The sequence below is a fragment of the Remersonia thermophila genome, chromosome 6 (assembly GCF_042764415.1).
Source record: "Remersonia thermophila strain ATCC 22073 chromosome 6, whole genome shotgun sequence".
Classification (NCBI taxonomy): domain Eukaryota; kingdom Fungi; phylum Ascomycota; class Sordariomycetes; order Sordariales; family Chaetomiaceae; genus Remersonia; species Remersonia thermophila.
This window is the reverse complement of record NC_092222.1, coordinates 36,935-53,504: the sequence shown is the minus strand read 5'-3', so window position 1 is coordinate 53,504 and position 16,570 is coordinate 36,935. Positions and strand designations below refer to the sequence as shown.

The following is a 16,570-nucleotide window of genomic DNA, read 5'->3' as shown; positions in this document are numbered from 1 at the left end:
TACCCCAGCGTCCGGGACCAGCCCCTGGAGGTTGTGAAGGAGATAGATCGCTGGCTTCCCTCGTCGTCTCGGCCCCCCCCTTTCCGCAGCCCCCCTTCGCGGGGACCCTCTTCTCCTTGTCGTGGATCCAATGGCAAACCGCTCCGCCAGCTGGCGTCCGTTGTGTTTTCCACCGCATTGTACCTAAGTTCATCCACACGCTGTTTGTTCGTTTGATGGGCCTTAGCATCAGAATCTGTTTCCTCTTTGCCATCAGCGTCGCCATCAACATCCTCCTCCTCCTCCTCCTCGTCCTCCATAATCAACCGGACCAAACCCGCTTTGGGGTCAGAATGCGGACTGCATTTGTGATCAGCTTGCCCAAACGTCTCTTCACCCTCCCGGTGCCCGTTGCTCCCCGTTGTGTTGAGTTTGGTTCAGAAACCAAGAGCATAACTATTCTATCAATAGGGAGCTGTTTCAGAATGACTGATCGGCTACTATTACCTCCTCTCTTGATCATGTACAACCACACGCTTTCACTTGGAAACAAGCCCCATTCGCGTGCTAGTATTGAACGTGATTCATCTTTCGCACCTCACCCTTTCCTTCGGCTTTGTCCGTGGCCCCTCCGGCCAGAGATCGTTAGGCCGTTCCGGGTTTGTGACGTAGCATTTGATGTTGTTGGGATGGTCACTGTTTCGAAACATCATAATGATGTCTTGGACGGTGCAAGGAACATGATAACTAATAACTAATATCCTCCTGCCTTGATTGCGCAACCAGGCAACCAGCGAGTTTGAACAACAACAACAACAAGGCCATAATAATCATCATCAAGGTCCCGGAAACGTGGATGTGCAGCTGCAACTCAGGAAGGCCCGCCAGCCTCGACGCCTCAAGGATCCGTGAACCGCCCTCTCGGGAGCCGCAGACATGCCTGCAGTTCGGGTGCTGCTCACAGACCCCCCCTCCCATGTTCGTATGGGGCACCGATGAGGTAGTGATGCGAGGTATTATCAAGGTAGAGCGGGAAATGCACATCACCGACCTGCTGGGGCGGTCACAGGCACGCCGTGATGGATCTCCAAAACAACGAAGCCCACAATATTCTGCCTAAATACGTTTTCCGCCCACCCCCCCGAAAAAGGATCGCAAGCGTTGATCGAAGAGAGCATGTGCTTCTTCTTTTCCCTGAAAGAGCTTTGCCCTGGATAATTATCCACCAATGAAGTTCCGTCGACATGGACGGACGGATGTGTGGACGTACAAGGCGAGAAAACCGATAATTACAAGAGAGGGATCAGGACACAAAGCCAGAGATTCCGATTCGCATTCAGGGGCTAATAATTAATACATGATCAACTTGGCCATGCCGCTTCATCAGGAAATCGACAGTCCGAATTCTTCAACGTAGAAAAGACCAGACCTTCCCGTACCGCCCATCCCAATGGGTAGACATCCCGTCCATCTCGTACCCGTTCTAAAAACAAAACACCATGCCACGCCGAAAAGACAAGAGGAGAAAAAAAGAACAAGAAAAAAAATCCCTGGGGACGGTGCTTGGGGGCGACGCGCAGCCTTCCTGTCTCCTCAGTAAGCAACCCCCGAGGTGCTCCTGCCGACGGTCTTGTACCTGTAGCTCATCCACCCACCGTCGGCGCCCATGGTGTCGAAGCGGCTCATGCCTTTTTCGGGGTTCTCGAGGGCGGTGCCGAAGCTGCTAAAGTAAAAGCCGACGACGACGACGAGGTAGCTGAGCAGCAGGATGCTGCCCTTGAAGTAGTTGCTCTTGCCCTCGCCGTACATGTAGCTCAGGAGGAAGACGCACAGGATAACCGTCACCATGTCCCACTGCGGGAAGAGCAGGGTGAAGGCGTAGCGGGTCACGTCCTCGGCGGGAACGCCGAGCGGGTCCAGGGCCGAGAAGAGCACCAGGGCGGGGATCTGCAGGAGGCAGACCTGCAGCGCGTAGGCGGAGCCGATCTCCATCGAAAGGGCGATGTTGCCGTTCATGGCGAACGAGATGGCGTTGAGGAATTCGGTCGTGTTGGGCACCAGGGCGAACAGCGTGATGCCGAGGAACTTTTCGTCAATGTCGATGCTCTCGAGCACCACGTCCACCGTGTCGACCAGGATCTCGGCGATGACGGCGTAAAGCACGGTGGCGCCCATGAGGATGATGGAGCTCTTGAGACGGCTCCAGTTCGGGGCGTCGTGGCCGCCGTGGGCCCCCGAGGCCGGCTCCGCCGGGCCGGGCCGGGCGCCGGGGACGGGTGTGGGATGCGTGGTTCCCGAGCCCGAACCGCGAGGCCCCCGCTTGAGGGAGCCCTGCGCATCCTTGGCGGCCACGGCGGCGGCGGTCGCGGCGATCTCGGCGACCTGGTGGACGAGGTTGCTGTCTTCGGTCTCGGTGAAGCCGGGGATGTGGATGGCATGGCCCGAGGTCTCGGTGGCGCCGTAGTTCGAAGGCTTGGGCGGGACGAGGTGGGGGGTTCCCTGTCGCTTGGGGCCGAGCAAGGGCGTGCTCTGCCGCGTCTCGTCTTCCGGCCGCGGGTGCTCGCCGACGTGGCGGAGAGACTGGCCGAGGATCCGCTTGTACAGGTGCGAATGGCGAAGATCGACGGCGCTGGTGTCGCCCGAAGACGTGGCGGTGGCGGTGGCGGCGGCGGCGGCGGCGGCGGCGACGCCCAGGGGACGCGGCGCGGCGTACGACGCGACGGGGTCCTCGTGCTTCTTTTCCTCCACCTCGGTGTTCCAGATGACGGCGGCGTGCGTGCGGAGCGTGAACCAGAGGCCGATGATGTACGACATGAAGAGCATGGTGGCGGCCAGGTAGCAGTACGGGCGCACCGCCTCGAGATAGAAGCGGTCGTTGACGGCGGGCGTCTGCGAGAAGTAGCAGCGCCGGCAGTCCCGGAGGGTGCCGCCGCCGCCGCCGCCGCCGCCGCCGCCGCCGTCGCCGGGCCGATCGTAGTTGATGCAGTCCTGGCAGGTCAGCTCGTGGGTGCCGTAGATCTGGTAGAAGAGGGTCGGGCTGAAGGCGCCGATGACGGCGAAGAGGAGCATGGTGGACGTGACGCCGGCCGACTTGGCGTTGAAGCGCTGCGTCTTGCGCTTGATGGCGCCGAAGCACATGGACAGGCCCGGGAGGAAGAGAACGCCGGCGAAGATGCTGCCGATGATGCTGCCTTCGACGAGCTGGGCCTTGCCCTCGCGCAGCGCGATGCAGTAGAGAAAGACCTCGACGATGGTGGAGAAGAAGGCGTTGACGGCGGCGCCGAGGCCCATGGACGACTGGGCCGAGATGGAGGCGACGGCCTGGCCGATGAAGTAGGCCAGGGGGATGATGGAAAAGAGGCCGCCGACGAAGAGGAAGGCGGGGGAGGTCAGGAGGTTGTCGACGTGCAGCAGGCCGTCGAGGACGATCCAGTCGACAATGATGAAGAAGACGATGGCCATGAGGTTGATGAAGAAGATGTTGGTGCCGTCGACGGTGTACTTCCAGTACATGAGGCCGACAGCCCGATAGGTGCAGACCAGGATGGAAGAATGGGGCGCGGCGGGGGCGCGGGCCGAGGCGATGCCCGACTCGAACGAGAGGGCCAGGGGGTGGCGCCGGAGGTGGTGGAAGAGGAGCATGGTGACCTTGCCCATGGGGATGGAGAAGACGAGCAGCCAGCAGATGCCCGACACGAGGAACAGGGACGGGGTGATGAGGAAGTAGAAGAAGGCGAAGAAGACGACGCGGCCGACGTTCCACTCGCCGCGGCCGAAGAGGCGCCGCTTCGAGCGCGGCACGGGTCCGGGATGGACGTCGAGGGCCTCCCGGCGGGCCCGGCCGAGAAGGCTCTCGGTCTCGTCGTCGGCGTCCGAGTCGATGCTCCTCCGGGAGCGGCCGATGATGGAGCGGTTCCGGTCGGGCCCGAAGAAGAGGCGGCCGTACTCGAGGTCGCCGCTCTGCCACTGCTCGTACTCGCTGATGCTCCGGCCCTCGCCCTGGTCCTCGTCCAGGTAGGGCTCCTGCTGCTCCAGGCGGACGAACTTGCCAAAGGGATAGAAGAGATAGCCGGCCAGGCCCCACAGCACGCGGCCGTAGGCGAGGCCGCCGGGGGCCGCCGAGAAGAGGAAGCAGACGACCGCTCCCGCGGCGGCGATGAGGGCCATCCACCAGCCAAAGACGAGGGTCCAGAGGAGGTTGAAGAAGAGCAGCCAGTTGCTAACGTGGCCGCCCGGGGTCGAGTGGATGTCGCCCTCGGCCGTCTTCTGGACCGAGCGGCTCTTCTTGTACAGCGCGGGCTTCCAAAGCCGGATGCCGAAGGGGTGGGTCTGGTTGATGGCCTGCTGGCGGTCCTTGAGGGTGAAGCTCTCGGCGTCGCTGACGTCGCCGCCGTCGTCGTTGTCGTCGTCGGCGGCGGCGGGAAGCCCGCCGTCACGCTGGGCATCGCCCGCGCCGTCCACGCCGGGCTCGGCGGCCAGGCCGACGTCGCCCTGCGGCATGGCGCCCGCCAGGGCGTCGGGGATCTCGCCCGAGTCGTCGTCGTCGTCATCGTCGTCGACGCCATCATGCTCGGGATGCGAGCGTATCCTCGCCAGGACGGGGGCCACGGCCGACCGCTTCCGTAGCGTCGCGCTCTGGGCAAGCTGGCGCTCGGCGGCGTCGGCCTCGACCTCTGCGATGCCGTCTTCGGTGGAAAACACGCTGCGGCGGTGAGGGATCTGGGCGGTGGCGGATACGCGGCGCGTCATGGCGGGTTTTCGCGGGCGCGTCCGGCTGCGGTCGGATGCCGGCACGGGCGAGCGGGCTGGTCCGGGACCCGCTCGCGGGAGGTTCAGGAGGTCGGGGGCCGGCGACGGGCCGCCCTCTGGGTAGAATGGGGTGCTTGGGAGAGAGGTGTGCCCGGAACCTATGGCGTAAAAATGGACGTTAGCAGGGTTGGTGGTGTCCTCGACGCGACGCAACGGAGAGGCGGCCCAGGCAACGATCGGCACCTTCTTACCCTCGGGGCGCCTCCAAGCGGCCTCTGACCACTGGGGGTCAACAGCGCGCTCATCCGCCTGCTGCCGAGGAGCAACGGCGGCAGCGCTCGAAGGCAAAGCGGAGGATGGTTGCGCAGCGGCTTGCGCAGCGGCTTGCGCGTCGGCGGCCGCTGGTGCGGCGGGGCCGGCGGCCGGATCGGGGGGATGCGCCGGAGGCACGTCCATGACGATGGAAGGATGAGGCGGAATCAATCACAAACAACCAACACCGTAGACGGTTGGCGTGTGCCTGGCCCTTATCTGGACCGTCAGCAGGCGAGATGGAGCCGATCAAGCGTCGAGGCGGGCGGAGGACGACGCGTCTACGCTGGCATGGCCGTCGAAAGAGGGAGGGAGGGGGAAGGGAGGACGGTATATCACGGGGGGGGGGGGGGGCAGTCCAGAGCCCCGCGTCTTGGATGGTGCTCAGGTGGACGGATGTGTTATCTCTTGGTGGAGGAGAATCGGATCAGGATCGAGGAGGATGCAGGCTCCACCAAGTAACCAACTGACTTAGTCGTCCGATTTGGGACAATTAAGAGCTGAGCTTACACTGGGCGTGTAGACATTCATCACCGAGGAAATAAACAAACAAAACAAAAAAAAAAAAAAAAAAAGAGAGAGAGAGTTCCCAGCTGGGCCAGAAAAAAAAGGCAGAGGACGGATACGACACCGAGAAGCAGGATGGACGGTGAAAAGATATGTCATTTTTCTTATCATATCTTTTTTGATTTGCTGGGTGCCGGTGCCTTTGTTTCGTTTTGGGAAACCTGGGAAGAAGAAGCATGCGCCGCTGTGAGACGCAGCCTAGAACCTGAGGTGAGTTGAACCAGGGCACCTCACCTCGAGGCGACGGACGTGGGAAGAAGCTGGAATGTAACCACCTCAGATAACCAATCTTTGCACCAACCCCAGCACGACATGGATCCCCCTCCCTGGGGGCTCGGGGCTGGGGATTCGACCCATCTCCACTGTGCCATGCCCCAGGATTTCTCCACCGCCGTCACGGTCGGCAGCCAATGCAACGGCGAACCCAATCGCTTGCGCCTGATCGAGTCGAGGTTGCATGCAGCGCCGCGCCGCTCCAGGAAGAAACGCGCCTGCAGAGGGGGAGAGGGCCCCCAGAGCAAACAGGCACATGAAACTCGACTCCATCCATCCATTCCCCATCCGCTCGACTGCTCGACGCCTCAGGCCCAGCACCGTTACCTTGGGTAACTATCGTACCAACAACACCGTCCCTTTTTTTATTTTCTTTTCATCGGTAACTAACTCGTTACTCCCAACCCATGGAAGTCATTGGAAATTGCAAAAGGTCCCGGTAGCAGACAGAGAAGCAGCAGCCTTTTCCGTGGAAAAGCTCGTTCGGTTTAATTACTTCTTCTTCAGCGTACCAACCTTGCCATCAACTACCTAGGTGAGGCGGTTCCCATCCATGGACATGCGCTGCCGGTTAGGTACGTCGAAATGCGGGCGTGCCAACGCAACCCTGGCCCCCCACGTTTCTCTCAGGCCCTCCCACCTCAGGCGTTGGAACATTCAACTCCCCCAGACTGTGGCGTCCTCGCACCATCGCAGGGAGCGAGACAGCTCCGGGCCGGCTGTGTCAGGTCCAGTGTCTGGCGGCGGTGGTTGGTTCTCTGATGAGCACCTGTTGTTGGTGGCTGGATGCATCTCCTAACAAGGGTCATCCGAGAGGCGTCATACGCCGACTGTGGATGAAATGTTGCCATTTCTTCTCGCCGCCTGCAGTCCCGTCTCGTGGGTTGTTGGCCAGAGGCGCTTGGTATGTGGCAGGGTAGGGAATCAAAAAGGCCTTTCCAGTTGCCAAAGTGTAGCATCCGGGCAGTTTAGTGGTCGAGACTCAAGAGAATCTGTCCCATGGTTCGGTCGCCAGCTGTGTTGGGGTGCTGTTGATTGGCGGACAACCTAGTGACCTGCTGGATCACATCAACATCCTACCATGGTAAGTACCTTAGCTTACTGCGTACGCAGTAGGTCCTCAGGTCCGTCCAAGTCACGTCTCCACTTGGTGACATCACCTCAAGCTGGGGGTTCCCTCGTGTGGGCCTGGCTTTCCACCGGGTTCTCTGCTTACCTAAGTCCACCCGCTTCGTTGCTTATCGCAGCCCGCCTGAACGCCTTCGATACAATGAATGTCCAGTGCCGGATCACGTGACCACGCCGCTCTGGCTTGGCAGCGCAGCGTCTGGTTGGTGGATGGGCCCGCCGGCACAGTATGGGGACCCGATGGATGGACGCCAGGCCAGGCCCTGGGCTGGGCGTGCGTGTGCTCGGGCTGCCTGTTGACTGACATACAGTGCATGGCCATCTTGAACCTCACACCTGCCAGCACTTTTGGCATTCAACCTCGACACACATCCCACCATTGACCAACCCGCAGAACCCGGAACCACCACAACCGATCCCGGGGTCATTCCTCTTCAGTCGACCCAACCACCGACGTCAACTCCCTCCCATCGTTTCTCGTCTCCGCCCACGCTCCCACCAACCAGCTTTGCTGCCGCCGACGCCGCCGCCGCCCACCCCTCGCCCTGCCTCGTCCCCTCGACGCCGCAACCATGGCGCTCGACAGCTACTACCACAACAAGATCGAGGCGATGCAACTCGAGATCCTGAAGGGCCAGGCCGTCCTTCGGCGTCTCGAGGCGCAGCGCAACGACTACAACTCGCGCGTTCGTCTCCTCCGGGAAGAGCTGGGCCTGCTGCAGCAGCCCGGCTCCTACGTGGGTGAGGTGGTCAAGGTCATGAGCACCAAGAAGGTCCTGGTCAAGGTACATCCCGAAGGGAAATACGGTACGTCACGTCTTCCTTTGCGGCGCCTCTCCGTGCCGAGGGGGTGGAAAGCAGCGCCCGGCTTGGGAACCCCTCTTGTGCTGACGCCCCCGGGCCGCCTACGCAGTCGTCGATGTCGCCGATTCCGTCGACGTAACCAAGCTCACAGTCGGCAAGCGCGTCACCCTCCTATCAGACTCGTACAAGCTCGAAAAGATCCTCCCCTCGTCCGTCGACCCGCTCGTGTCCCTCATGATGGTGGAGAAGGTGCCGGACAGCACCTACGACATGATCGGCGGCCTGGACCAGCAGATCAAGGAGATCAAGGAGGTGATCGAGCTCGGCCTCAAGCACCCCGAGCTCTTCGAGTCCCTCGGCATCGCCCAGCCCAAGGGCGTGCTGCTGTACGGCCCTCCCGGCACCGGCAAGACGCTGCTGGCCCGCGCCGTCGCCCACCACACCGACTGCAAGTTCATCCGCGTGTCGGGCTCGGAGCTGGTGCAAAAGTACATTGGCGAGGGCAGCCGCATGGTGCGCGAGCTGTTCGTCATGGCCCGCGAGCACGCGCCCAGCATCATCTTCATGGACGAGATCGACTCGATCGGCTCGTCGCGCGTCGAGGGCTCCTCGGGCGGCGACTCCGAGGTCCAGCGCACCATGCTCGAGCTCCTCAACCAGCTCGACGGCTTCGAGCCGACAAAGAACATCAAGGTCATCATGGCCACCAACCGCCTCGACATCCTCGACCCCGCCCTCCTGCGGCCCGGCCGCATCGACCGCAAGATCGAGTTCCCGCCGCCGAGCGTCGAGGCCCGCGCCGACATCCTCCGCATCCACAGCCGCAAGATGAACCTGACGCGCGGCATCGACCTCAAAAAGATCGCCGAGAAGATGCACGGCTGCTCCGGCGCCGAGCTCAAGGGCGTGTGCACCGAGGCCGGCATGTACGCCCTGCGCGAGAGGCGCGTCCACGTCACCCAGGAGGACTTTGAGCTCGCCACCGCAAAGATCCTGAACAAGCACGACGACAAGGAGGTGTCGCTGGCCAAGCTCTGGCGCTAAACGGAAGAGAGAGGGGAAGAGGGGGGGGGGGGGGGGGGACCTTGAACCAAGGCTGGGTGCTGGGCGTAGGACGTGTCGTGTGCTGCCCGGGCGAGTCCTGCCGTGTGCTGTGTAGAATACCAAAAGAGAAAAACATAATCCACCCCGCCCTCATGCGCAAAGCCGAGCGCCGGCTTGCCAACATTTTCCGTTTGTTTGCGAACCAGCCTTGGTCGCGGTCATGAGGAGCTAGGAAATCCGGTGGGAGCCATGACCCATCATGACATTGCATTGACCTGTTACCACACCGACTCCCGTCTCTCCCATCTCGCCCGTCTCTCCTCCTCCTCCTCCCAGGCCCCTAAACCACCCCTGGGCGCCTCCCCTACCTACTCTAGATTTCACCTCAACACGAGGGCTCTCTTGCTCTGGGCCTTTCTTTTTTTCTTTTTCTTTTTCTTTTTCTTTTTTTGTTTTTCATGGGTCCCAGAGGGTAGGTTGATTCCGATTCCATACACAGTAATACATTTTGAGAGCCCCATGGGCGACCCAAACAGGGTGTGCGTGGCCCGAGCATCTCTCGTCTCATAAACCACAAGCCAACCGGGCAGCCATGCAAAGTTCGATACATTACGCAAGCGAATGTCAAACTGCCATCTATCGTCGTCTTGTCTACAGCTGCCGTGACTCTACATGATCTCTGGTCTCGTCAGAACAGAAAAAAAAAAAAAAAAACCTCTAGGATTCTGCGAAAGCATAACGCGAAACTCGGAGCCCCGTAGGAAACACGTCCAACTTGCCCTGCCTGGCCCATGCGTGCTGACCAACCGCAAAAGCCTCTCTGCTCTCCTCCCGTGACACATGCAAAGACGACAAGGAAAGTAGCCATGTCCCGTCGAACCGGCGATGCGACATACCGGCCCCTTGCGCTCAAAACCTCACGCTCCCGCTCCTCGCCCGTCCGTTGGCCTCGTGCTCCCCGCCCCCCAAGTCTTGTTGGAGCCGCCGCATCCACTCGAGGATCGTCTCGTAGCAGAGCACAAACTGCCGCAGGCTCTGCACCATGCTCAGCCTCTGGCCGCGAAAGTCTTCGACCGTCTGCGCGATGAGGTCGATCGAGTCGTCCTCCAGCCAGCTCGTATCGATGGAGAAATCGCCCTCGGTACCCGGCCGAGAGCCCGATCCCCGCTCGCCGCCTTCTTCTCCAGCCTTGTCCTCCCCCTCCTCCTCGTCCGCCATGAAGACATCACCTTCCGCATCGGGGCGGGGCGGCTGAGCGTCGTCCTGGGCCTGGGTTCTCCCGCCCCTGAATCTCTGGCGATGCATGTGCTGCCGCTGCCTCTTGAGCATGTCGATGACGCTGTCCACGGTGCAGAACGCCCCCGTCCGGCCGCACCCGGCGGAGCAGTGCACCAGCATCGGCCTGTCATGCTCCGGGGTGACGGGCTCCTGCCAGCTCAGTAGCGGCACACCGACACCATCGTCCCGGGGTCGCGCGCCGGCAGCGCCGTTTCGACCGCCGGCCGCGTGGCAAGAGAGCGGATGGGCCGCGGCGTCGTGGCTGCCGGCCCGCGAGGAGGCCGCCGACGACGAGGCGGCAGCGCGCCCGGTCGCGTCGACGGGGCGGGCGGTGCGCTGCATGACGTTGGCCAGCTCGACGAGCGCGAGGAGGTGGCTAGGCTGCGCGGGGGTGCCGAAGTCGGGCCAAGACTGGTAGTGAAGCTGCGTCACCTCGCGCATGGGCAGGAAAGGATACGCCACGTGGCTCACGGCGAACTTGCGGACCACGACAAACGACGTCTCGGCGGACGCGGCCGCTGCCTGCGAGCCGGCCTGGAGCTGGCGCGCCGGAGGCCCCGAGGGTTCGGGGGTTGCCATGGTGTTGGCGCGTCGCCGGCCCACGTCGGCCGCCGGCGCGTCGTGGGAGGTCGAGGCTTGGCGTGCCGGTCGCCTCTTGTCGGTGGCATCCAGCAGGACCTTCTTTTCGGAAACGAGGCGAAGCCGGATGGGGCCGAAATCGCTGCCTTCCCAGTACGCATGGCATTTCGTCTGCCCGCCCTCGCACTCGGCCGTCAGCATGACAATGACGCGCACGTCGTTGTCCCAAACCATGGTCCAGAAATCCTGCAGGTCGGGTCAGCACGGCCCTGGGAGAGAGGGGGGAGGCATGGCATTGGCGAGAGAAGCACGAGCTTGGTGGTGGTGGTGGTGGTGGGGGGGGGGGGGGGGGGTCACCAAGACTGCCCGTTTGCTTACCTCGAACGTGGTAGGGAGAGGTCCCTGGCTGGCGATGTAGCGCTTGTGGGTGCGCTTGGCTCGGAGATGGCTGGCATTCACGTAGTCGCAGGCGCCTTCCGGACGCCCAAGAAGCTTCACGCGTGCGTGTTCAAACGGCAGGATGTCCTTGTACCTATTCTTGGCCCCCATTTCCAGGCCTGACAGCTGCACCCTCGGGGTGGCCCCGTCGACGCCGGACCTGCTGCGGTCGTGGTCCGACCCGGTCAGCGAATAGGCGTCGCGCATGCGCGACTGCTCGGCGCGCTCGATGTGGAGGAACTTGTCCGAGACGCGTTTGCCGTGGTCCCCGGCGTCGGCGGCCTCCTGGAGCCACCGCGGCAAGCTGCTCGGGGAGAGCCCCGCGGGCATTCCGACGTCCATCTGGCCGACGCCGTCGATGAGGTCTTGGTTCTGCCGAATGTTGGCGAAGAAGGGGGCGGGGCCGACGCCGGCGTTGGGCAGCACGACGCCGCCGATGACAGGGGGCAAGTTCACCCGAGGACCGCCGGACGCGGCGCCGGAGCAGAGCGACAGGCCCGGGCCCGGGGCGTTGCCGGAGCGGTCGATCAGGTTCGGGTGCGCCAAGGCGAACGAGTTGAAGCCGCCGCGCAAAATGCAAGCGGAGCCCGTGTATCCCTCGCTGGTAAACTTTTTGATCATGTTCATGGCCGAGACGGCGTCGCGCCTCTCGGACGACGAGGAATCGTAGACGACCAGGTGGCTCGCGTCGCGCCAGTTGGAGAAGCGCTGCTCATCCTCGTCCCGCTGGAACGTCTGCTGCAGCTTCTGCAGGTTGAAGGTGGCTCGCTTCAGCAAGGTCGTGGGGATGCACAGGTTCAGCGCGCCCCGCACCCTCGCCTGCGCAAACTGGGGGGATATCCTGAGGTCCAGCAGAAGGATGTTGCCTGCCTGATCACCCTCCAGAAGATCCCGGAGCTCGTCGGGCATGATCATGGCCGGGACGTCGCTCCCTCCTGGGGGCCGGAGCTGGGGCTGGGGTTGGGGCTGGGGCCCTGCCGAAGGCCCGGCGCGGCTCGGCGGGGCGCCGACCATCGTTGGCGACGACGGCCGGGCATCGGCCGCCGCCGGGAGAGAGCCCGCGCCGTCCGAGGACGGGAGCTTGGGCGGCGGAGGAGGGACGGGGAGGCTCAGCGAGAGGGTCGAGACGGCCTTGCCTCCGGCAGACACGGAGACGGGGCCTTGAGCGTTTTCAACCACGGCGTCTGCCGGCAGCCTGTCGGCGCCGTCCCTTCCGAGGCCCAGGGGCCCTGGGACGGGACGCATGGGCCGGGCCTTGGGCGTCTCCCCCGGGCCGCGGCATGCAGGTGGTGGTGGCGGCGGCGGCGGCGGCTGCGAGGGGAGCGCGGACGGCGTCGAGGCGCCCGGCGTGCCTCGGGGGCTTCCCAAGGCGAGGGTGGCAGACGAGAGGGAAAGGTTGAACCCCTTCCTCCCTCGGCTGGCGTCGATGTGCCTTCGGAACGCCTCGAACTCCGGGTTGGCATCGAGCGACACCTGGGGCGGGATCACGGCGGCGAAGGGCTGGATGATGGCCGAAGACGATTGCGAGCTCCAGTTGTCTCGCGGCACCAAGCACGAGTCCCGGGCTTCCAGGGCCGGGTCGACGGTCAGGCCGAAGTAGTTGGGGCTGGCGGGCCGGGGGCTCGGCGCGCGGCCGCGAGGACCGCGCGTAGAGGGCTTGGGCGGACGAGGTTGGCCGAGTGAGGGCGACGACCGCGGCGACGGGACGGGCGAGGTTCGTTGCTTGACGCTAAAGTAGCACGGAGGGCTGGCGCCGGAGTGGGCGAGACCCTGGGGGCTTGGGGCTGCGACCAGCGCAGGGGTTTTCATGGTGTAATACGACGGCCGATCAATCGCCCGCGGCTCTGGCGACATGGTGGGCGGCTGTCCAAGGTGCGAGGGAAAAACAATGTGGTGGCGAGGCGTCCGTACACGGCCCGGTTCGACTTGCGCTTGAGGGTGTCAAGGGCGACGGGAAAGTCGATGCGTGTGCAGCCTCCTCGGACATCAGGAATCCGCCATGTTTGCCGTGCTGCCTAGGTGGTTGGAAAGACGTATCTGTGCGGGTTGGGGTGAGGGGATCTATTTACACTGCAGCCTGGTTGCGCAGCGGCCAAGCGCCGGGGGTAATTTTTTTTTTTTTTTTTTTTTTTTGACGAGGATGAGTCGTTGTCGTTATTGTTGTTTTCGTCGTTGTCGTCGTCAGCGCCGTTGGAAACGGAGTCTCTTTGGCGGCTGCGGAGTCGTCGCCGGCGGTCGTCAAGGGTGTGCGTGCGAACCGGTTTGTCTTTGGTGGACAAGAGCGAGCGAGTCTTTTTGGTTTCAGGCGATCCGGCCTTGAGCTTGACGCGTCACAAGGATGAGGTGTATCTCACTTAGAGACATGAATGGCATACGAAGAACCCCTTGCAGATGATGAGAAGGAGGAGGAGGAGGAGGAGGATGATGATGATATAATGATGATGATGATGATGGAGGTTGAGGAACGGGCCTCAAAAGCACTGTACCCTCGAAACAGCCGGGCTCTTTCTCGGTAGTGGGGCTGATGCGTTTGACCCTCACAAGAAGCCTCCGAAACCGTGGTGGCTAAGGACGGGGAATCCAAAAAATGACGTCGGTCGGGTGCTCCAGGCTACCTACCTTAGGTCAGGTTGTTTCCCGGGAGGGGGTCCGCGTCTGCCTGTTCTTCAGCGCACTCTCCCGAAAGTTCCAGGTTCCAGCCCGACTGGGATGTTGGCTTTTCGATCCAGAACGCTCGACGGTGGCAATGATGAGATGCTCATGGAAGGGAAGATCATGTGATGAACGGACTACCTTGTGGTGCACGGCGGAGTCCACGGGTACCATCTGGGCCCCAACTGGCCACAAAAATGTTCCAAGTCGTGTTGTTGTTTGGTGTTGGGCGGACCCAAGAACCTGAATGGAAGTTTGAAATGGTGGTTGGGGGCGGGGGGGGGGGGGGGGGGAAGGAACGGGAAGGGAAAGGACAGGATTCCATAACAAGGTAGGTACAGGTAAGGTCGGTCGGTAGGTACGGAGCACAGTGTATAATAGTACATGCAAACATACAGCACGCGCGCGTGCTGCATGCGAGGCGGACGGGCGGGTGGGTAAGTGGTAAGGTAGGTCAGGGCCGGCGCCGGTCAGGGGGGGGGGGGGGGGGGCTGGTCGCCTTCCCGTCAGGTCGTTTGCTGTCTCGCTGGGACGGGAAACAGGTGAGTGAGGCTTGACAAACACGGTCCAGGCTCGACGATTCGACCCATGTACCCCACAATGACCTCACCACCTGCAGGCGCCGGTCACGGGTCTCGGGGCAGGCAACCGAGACTTCCGAGTATCTCCCTACTGCGTATAGGCACGCTGTAGTATAGTACACAGTACATACACTCGTTACACAGTAGAAGTCCGCCCAAGGAGCCAGCGAATCGCCATGTTTCATCATGATGGGTCGCTTGCAATGTTCATTCTGCCATCTACGGAGTAGTCTGCTAACTTTTGGATGATGATGGGACATGGATGAACATGGCCAGGTGTCCTGCCGAACGATTTGACGCCTGAGGGACGGACCCGCACGCTGTTCAGGCTCTACGCAGTATAGTAGTAGGAAGTGTAGTGTACTAGTGTAATAGTGAATCAGGAAAGGCGCTCTTCCCGTTCCGATGAGAATGCCCATGACGCTTTTTCTATGGCTGCAACCTGGTAGTGAAAAAAAAGAAAAACAAAAACACCCAAAAGGCCCTTCTTCCGCCCCTCCCCCCCTCCCCCACCCCCAACTCCGTTTCGCCCTAGTATTACGCAGTACGCAAAGAGAACCTAAGAGGATCGAACTCGGACCCGACACCTCCCCCCTCAGGATCCAGAATCAGAGCCGGATGTTGACATCCAAGCAGTCGATACGCCACTCTCTCCGCCCCAAAAGGCTCCGAAGCCACTCCAGCCCCAGCCCTGTCCACTCGCTGGTTGTTTGTGCGAGATGGCGCTTGGCCGCCGTCGCCAGGGCCCCGGCCGTCGTGTTCAGCATCTCGATGGCCACAGCCGAAGCCGTGGCGTTGAGATTATTCTCCGTGGCTCCCGGGGCATCGTTGTGACCGCCCTGCTTGCCCGCCGGGTGCGACGGGCTCGACTCGAACCAGGGGCCGCTGAGGTCGAGGAAGCAACGGTCGGACCAGTTGCACGACGTCAGGAAGAGGATGAGGAGGAGGAACGAGCAGTAGAAGCACGGCCGGTTGAGGAAGTAGGTGCAGAGGAAGAAGAGGAGGATGAAGCTCGGCGACGCGTTGGTCGGGATGAAGAGCAGCGGAAGCCAGCTGGGTTGGGAGGCGGGGGGGTCGGATTAGCGTCTGCCGCGCCCGCCGTCGTGGAGCTCCGAAAAGGGCGGAAGCCTAGAACTCACCTGCGAAGGCAGAACATGGCTGCGGTGTTGTTGGTGCCTTGGGCGTCTTGGGGAGAGCGCGCGCGCGCTGGTTGCGCCCAAACGACTACCGTCGGGTCGACGTCGGCAGGTCCCCAGTCGGCGGTGCAGCGCCAGGTCCGAGGTGGGATCTAGGTTGGTAGGTTGGATCGGCAGACCGCGCACCGTATCGTGACCGCTTAGCGCCTGCAGCAAGATCGATAGCAGGCGGTTCCCATTTGCTGTTTCGATTGACAGGTCCAGGAATAGAAGCTTTGCGCGGGTTCGCGGTCGACGGATCGAAAGCCCGCTGGAAGCTGAACCGAACCGTGGGTGGTGGGATCCAAGCGGAAAGAATGCTGTCGGGCCGTTCTATGCGGTGTGCATGCGGTGTGCATACGGTGTCTATGTACCTACTTACGTAAGCAAGGTAGGAATAGAGTTCTTTGTCGTCTCGTCGTCTCGTCGTCGTCGTCGTCGTCGTCGTCGTTGTTGTTGTTGCTGTTGTTGTCGTCTACCACCGTCCATGCCACGGCCGGGCTGTGCAGTCATGCAGAAGCGTCACCGCAGTTCGGTTTCCGGCTGCCGTCGGGAGACGGGATGGAGCCCTGAGCGGGCCCTGGGCCAAAGCGCTGCCCGGTTGCGGTCCAGTGCCGATAACGCTTATCTCCCGGCCTTGGAGGTTTGGTGGGTCCGATCCTCCCAGTCACCACTTCACCCCGGGCCATTCCAGGGCCCCAGTTGGGCCTCGTGGAGCTCATGCACAGGCCTCGGGGTTGGGCTCCAATTTGACACATTGGACCTAGGTCCGCGAGCGGTACGTACAAGTATTCCTACGTACTCTGAAGTGACCTTTACGGTGCATATAGGTGGTGTTGAGGGGCTGGCGATGGATTTCCAGGTTGCAGGTGGTTGAGGTGGGTGTTTGAGTCTTTCACCCGCCCGGCACGCCAGGGGTTTACGGTCTGCATCCATCATCCGCCCGTCGGTATCTCGCGCGCCACCTACCTAGTTACCTATCCTTCCTGGAGATGGAGGTACAGAATTCCA

At 62.2% G+C, this 16,570-nt stretch overlaps 4 protein-coding genes across 4 annotated transcripts; 1 reads left to right on the top strand and 3 right to left on the bottom strand.

The window, feature by feature from the left end:
- Positions 1-1,572: 1,572 nt before the first annotated feature.
- VTJ83DRAFT_6202 (uncharacterized protein) lies at positions 1,573-5,184 on the bottom strand (the record flags this gene model as incomplete). Its single annotated transcript, XM_071012888.1, has 2 exons — positions 1,573-4,886; positions 4,980-5,184. 2 exons carry the CDS (start codon positions 5,182-5,184, stop codon positions 1,573-1,575), a joined length of 3,519 nt encoding a protein of 1,172 aa, XP_070863829.1.
- A 2,396-nt stretch (positions 5,185-7,580) lies between these two features.
- VTJ83DRAFT_6201 (uncharacterized protein) lies at positions 7,581-8,856 on the top strand (the record flags this gene model as incomplete). The annotated part of the gene is made up of 2 exons (XM_071012887.1): positions 7,581-7,815; positions 7,922-8,856. The coding sequence occupies 2 exons, from the start codon at positions 7,581-7,583 to the stop codon at positions 8,854-8,856; spliced, it is 1,170 nt and encodes a 389-aa protein (XP_070863828.1).
- Positions 8,857-9,765: 909 nt separating this feature from the next.
- VTJ83DRAFT_6200 (uncharacterized protein) lies at positions 9,766-13,005 on the bottom strand (the record flags this gene model as incomplete). The annotated part of the gene is made up of 2 exons (XM_071012886.1): positions 9,766-10,959; positions 11,092-13,005. 2 exons carry the CDS (start codon positions 13,003-13,005, stop codon positions 9,766-9,768), a joined length of 3,108 nt encoding a protein of 1,035 aa, XP_070863827.1.
- Positions 13,006-14,992: 1,987 nt separating this feature from the next.
- Positions 14,993-15,540, bottom strand: VTJ83DRAFT_6199 (uncharacterized protein; the record flags this gene model as incomplete). The annotated part of the gene is made up of 2 exons (XM_071012883.1): positions 14,993-15,437; positions 15,524-15,540. The coding sequence occupies 2 exons, from the start codon at positions 15,538-15,540 to the stop codon at positions 14,993-14,995; spliced, it is 462 nt and encodes a 153-aa protein (XP_070863826.1).
- Between the last annotated feature and the right edge of the window lie 1,030 nt (positions 15,541-16,570).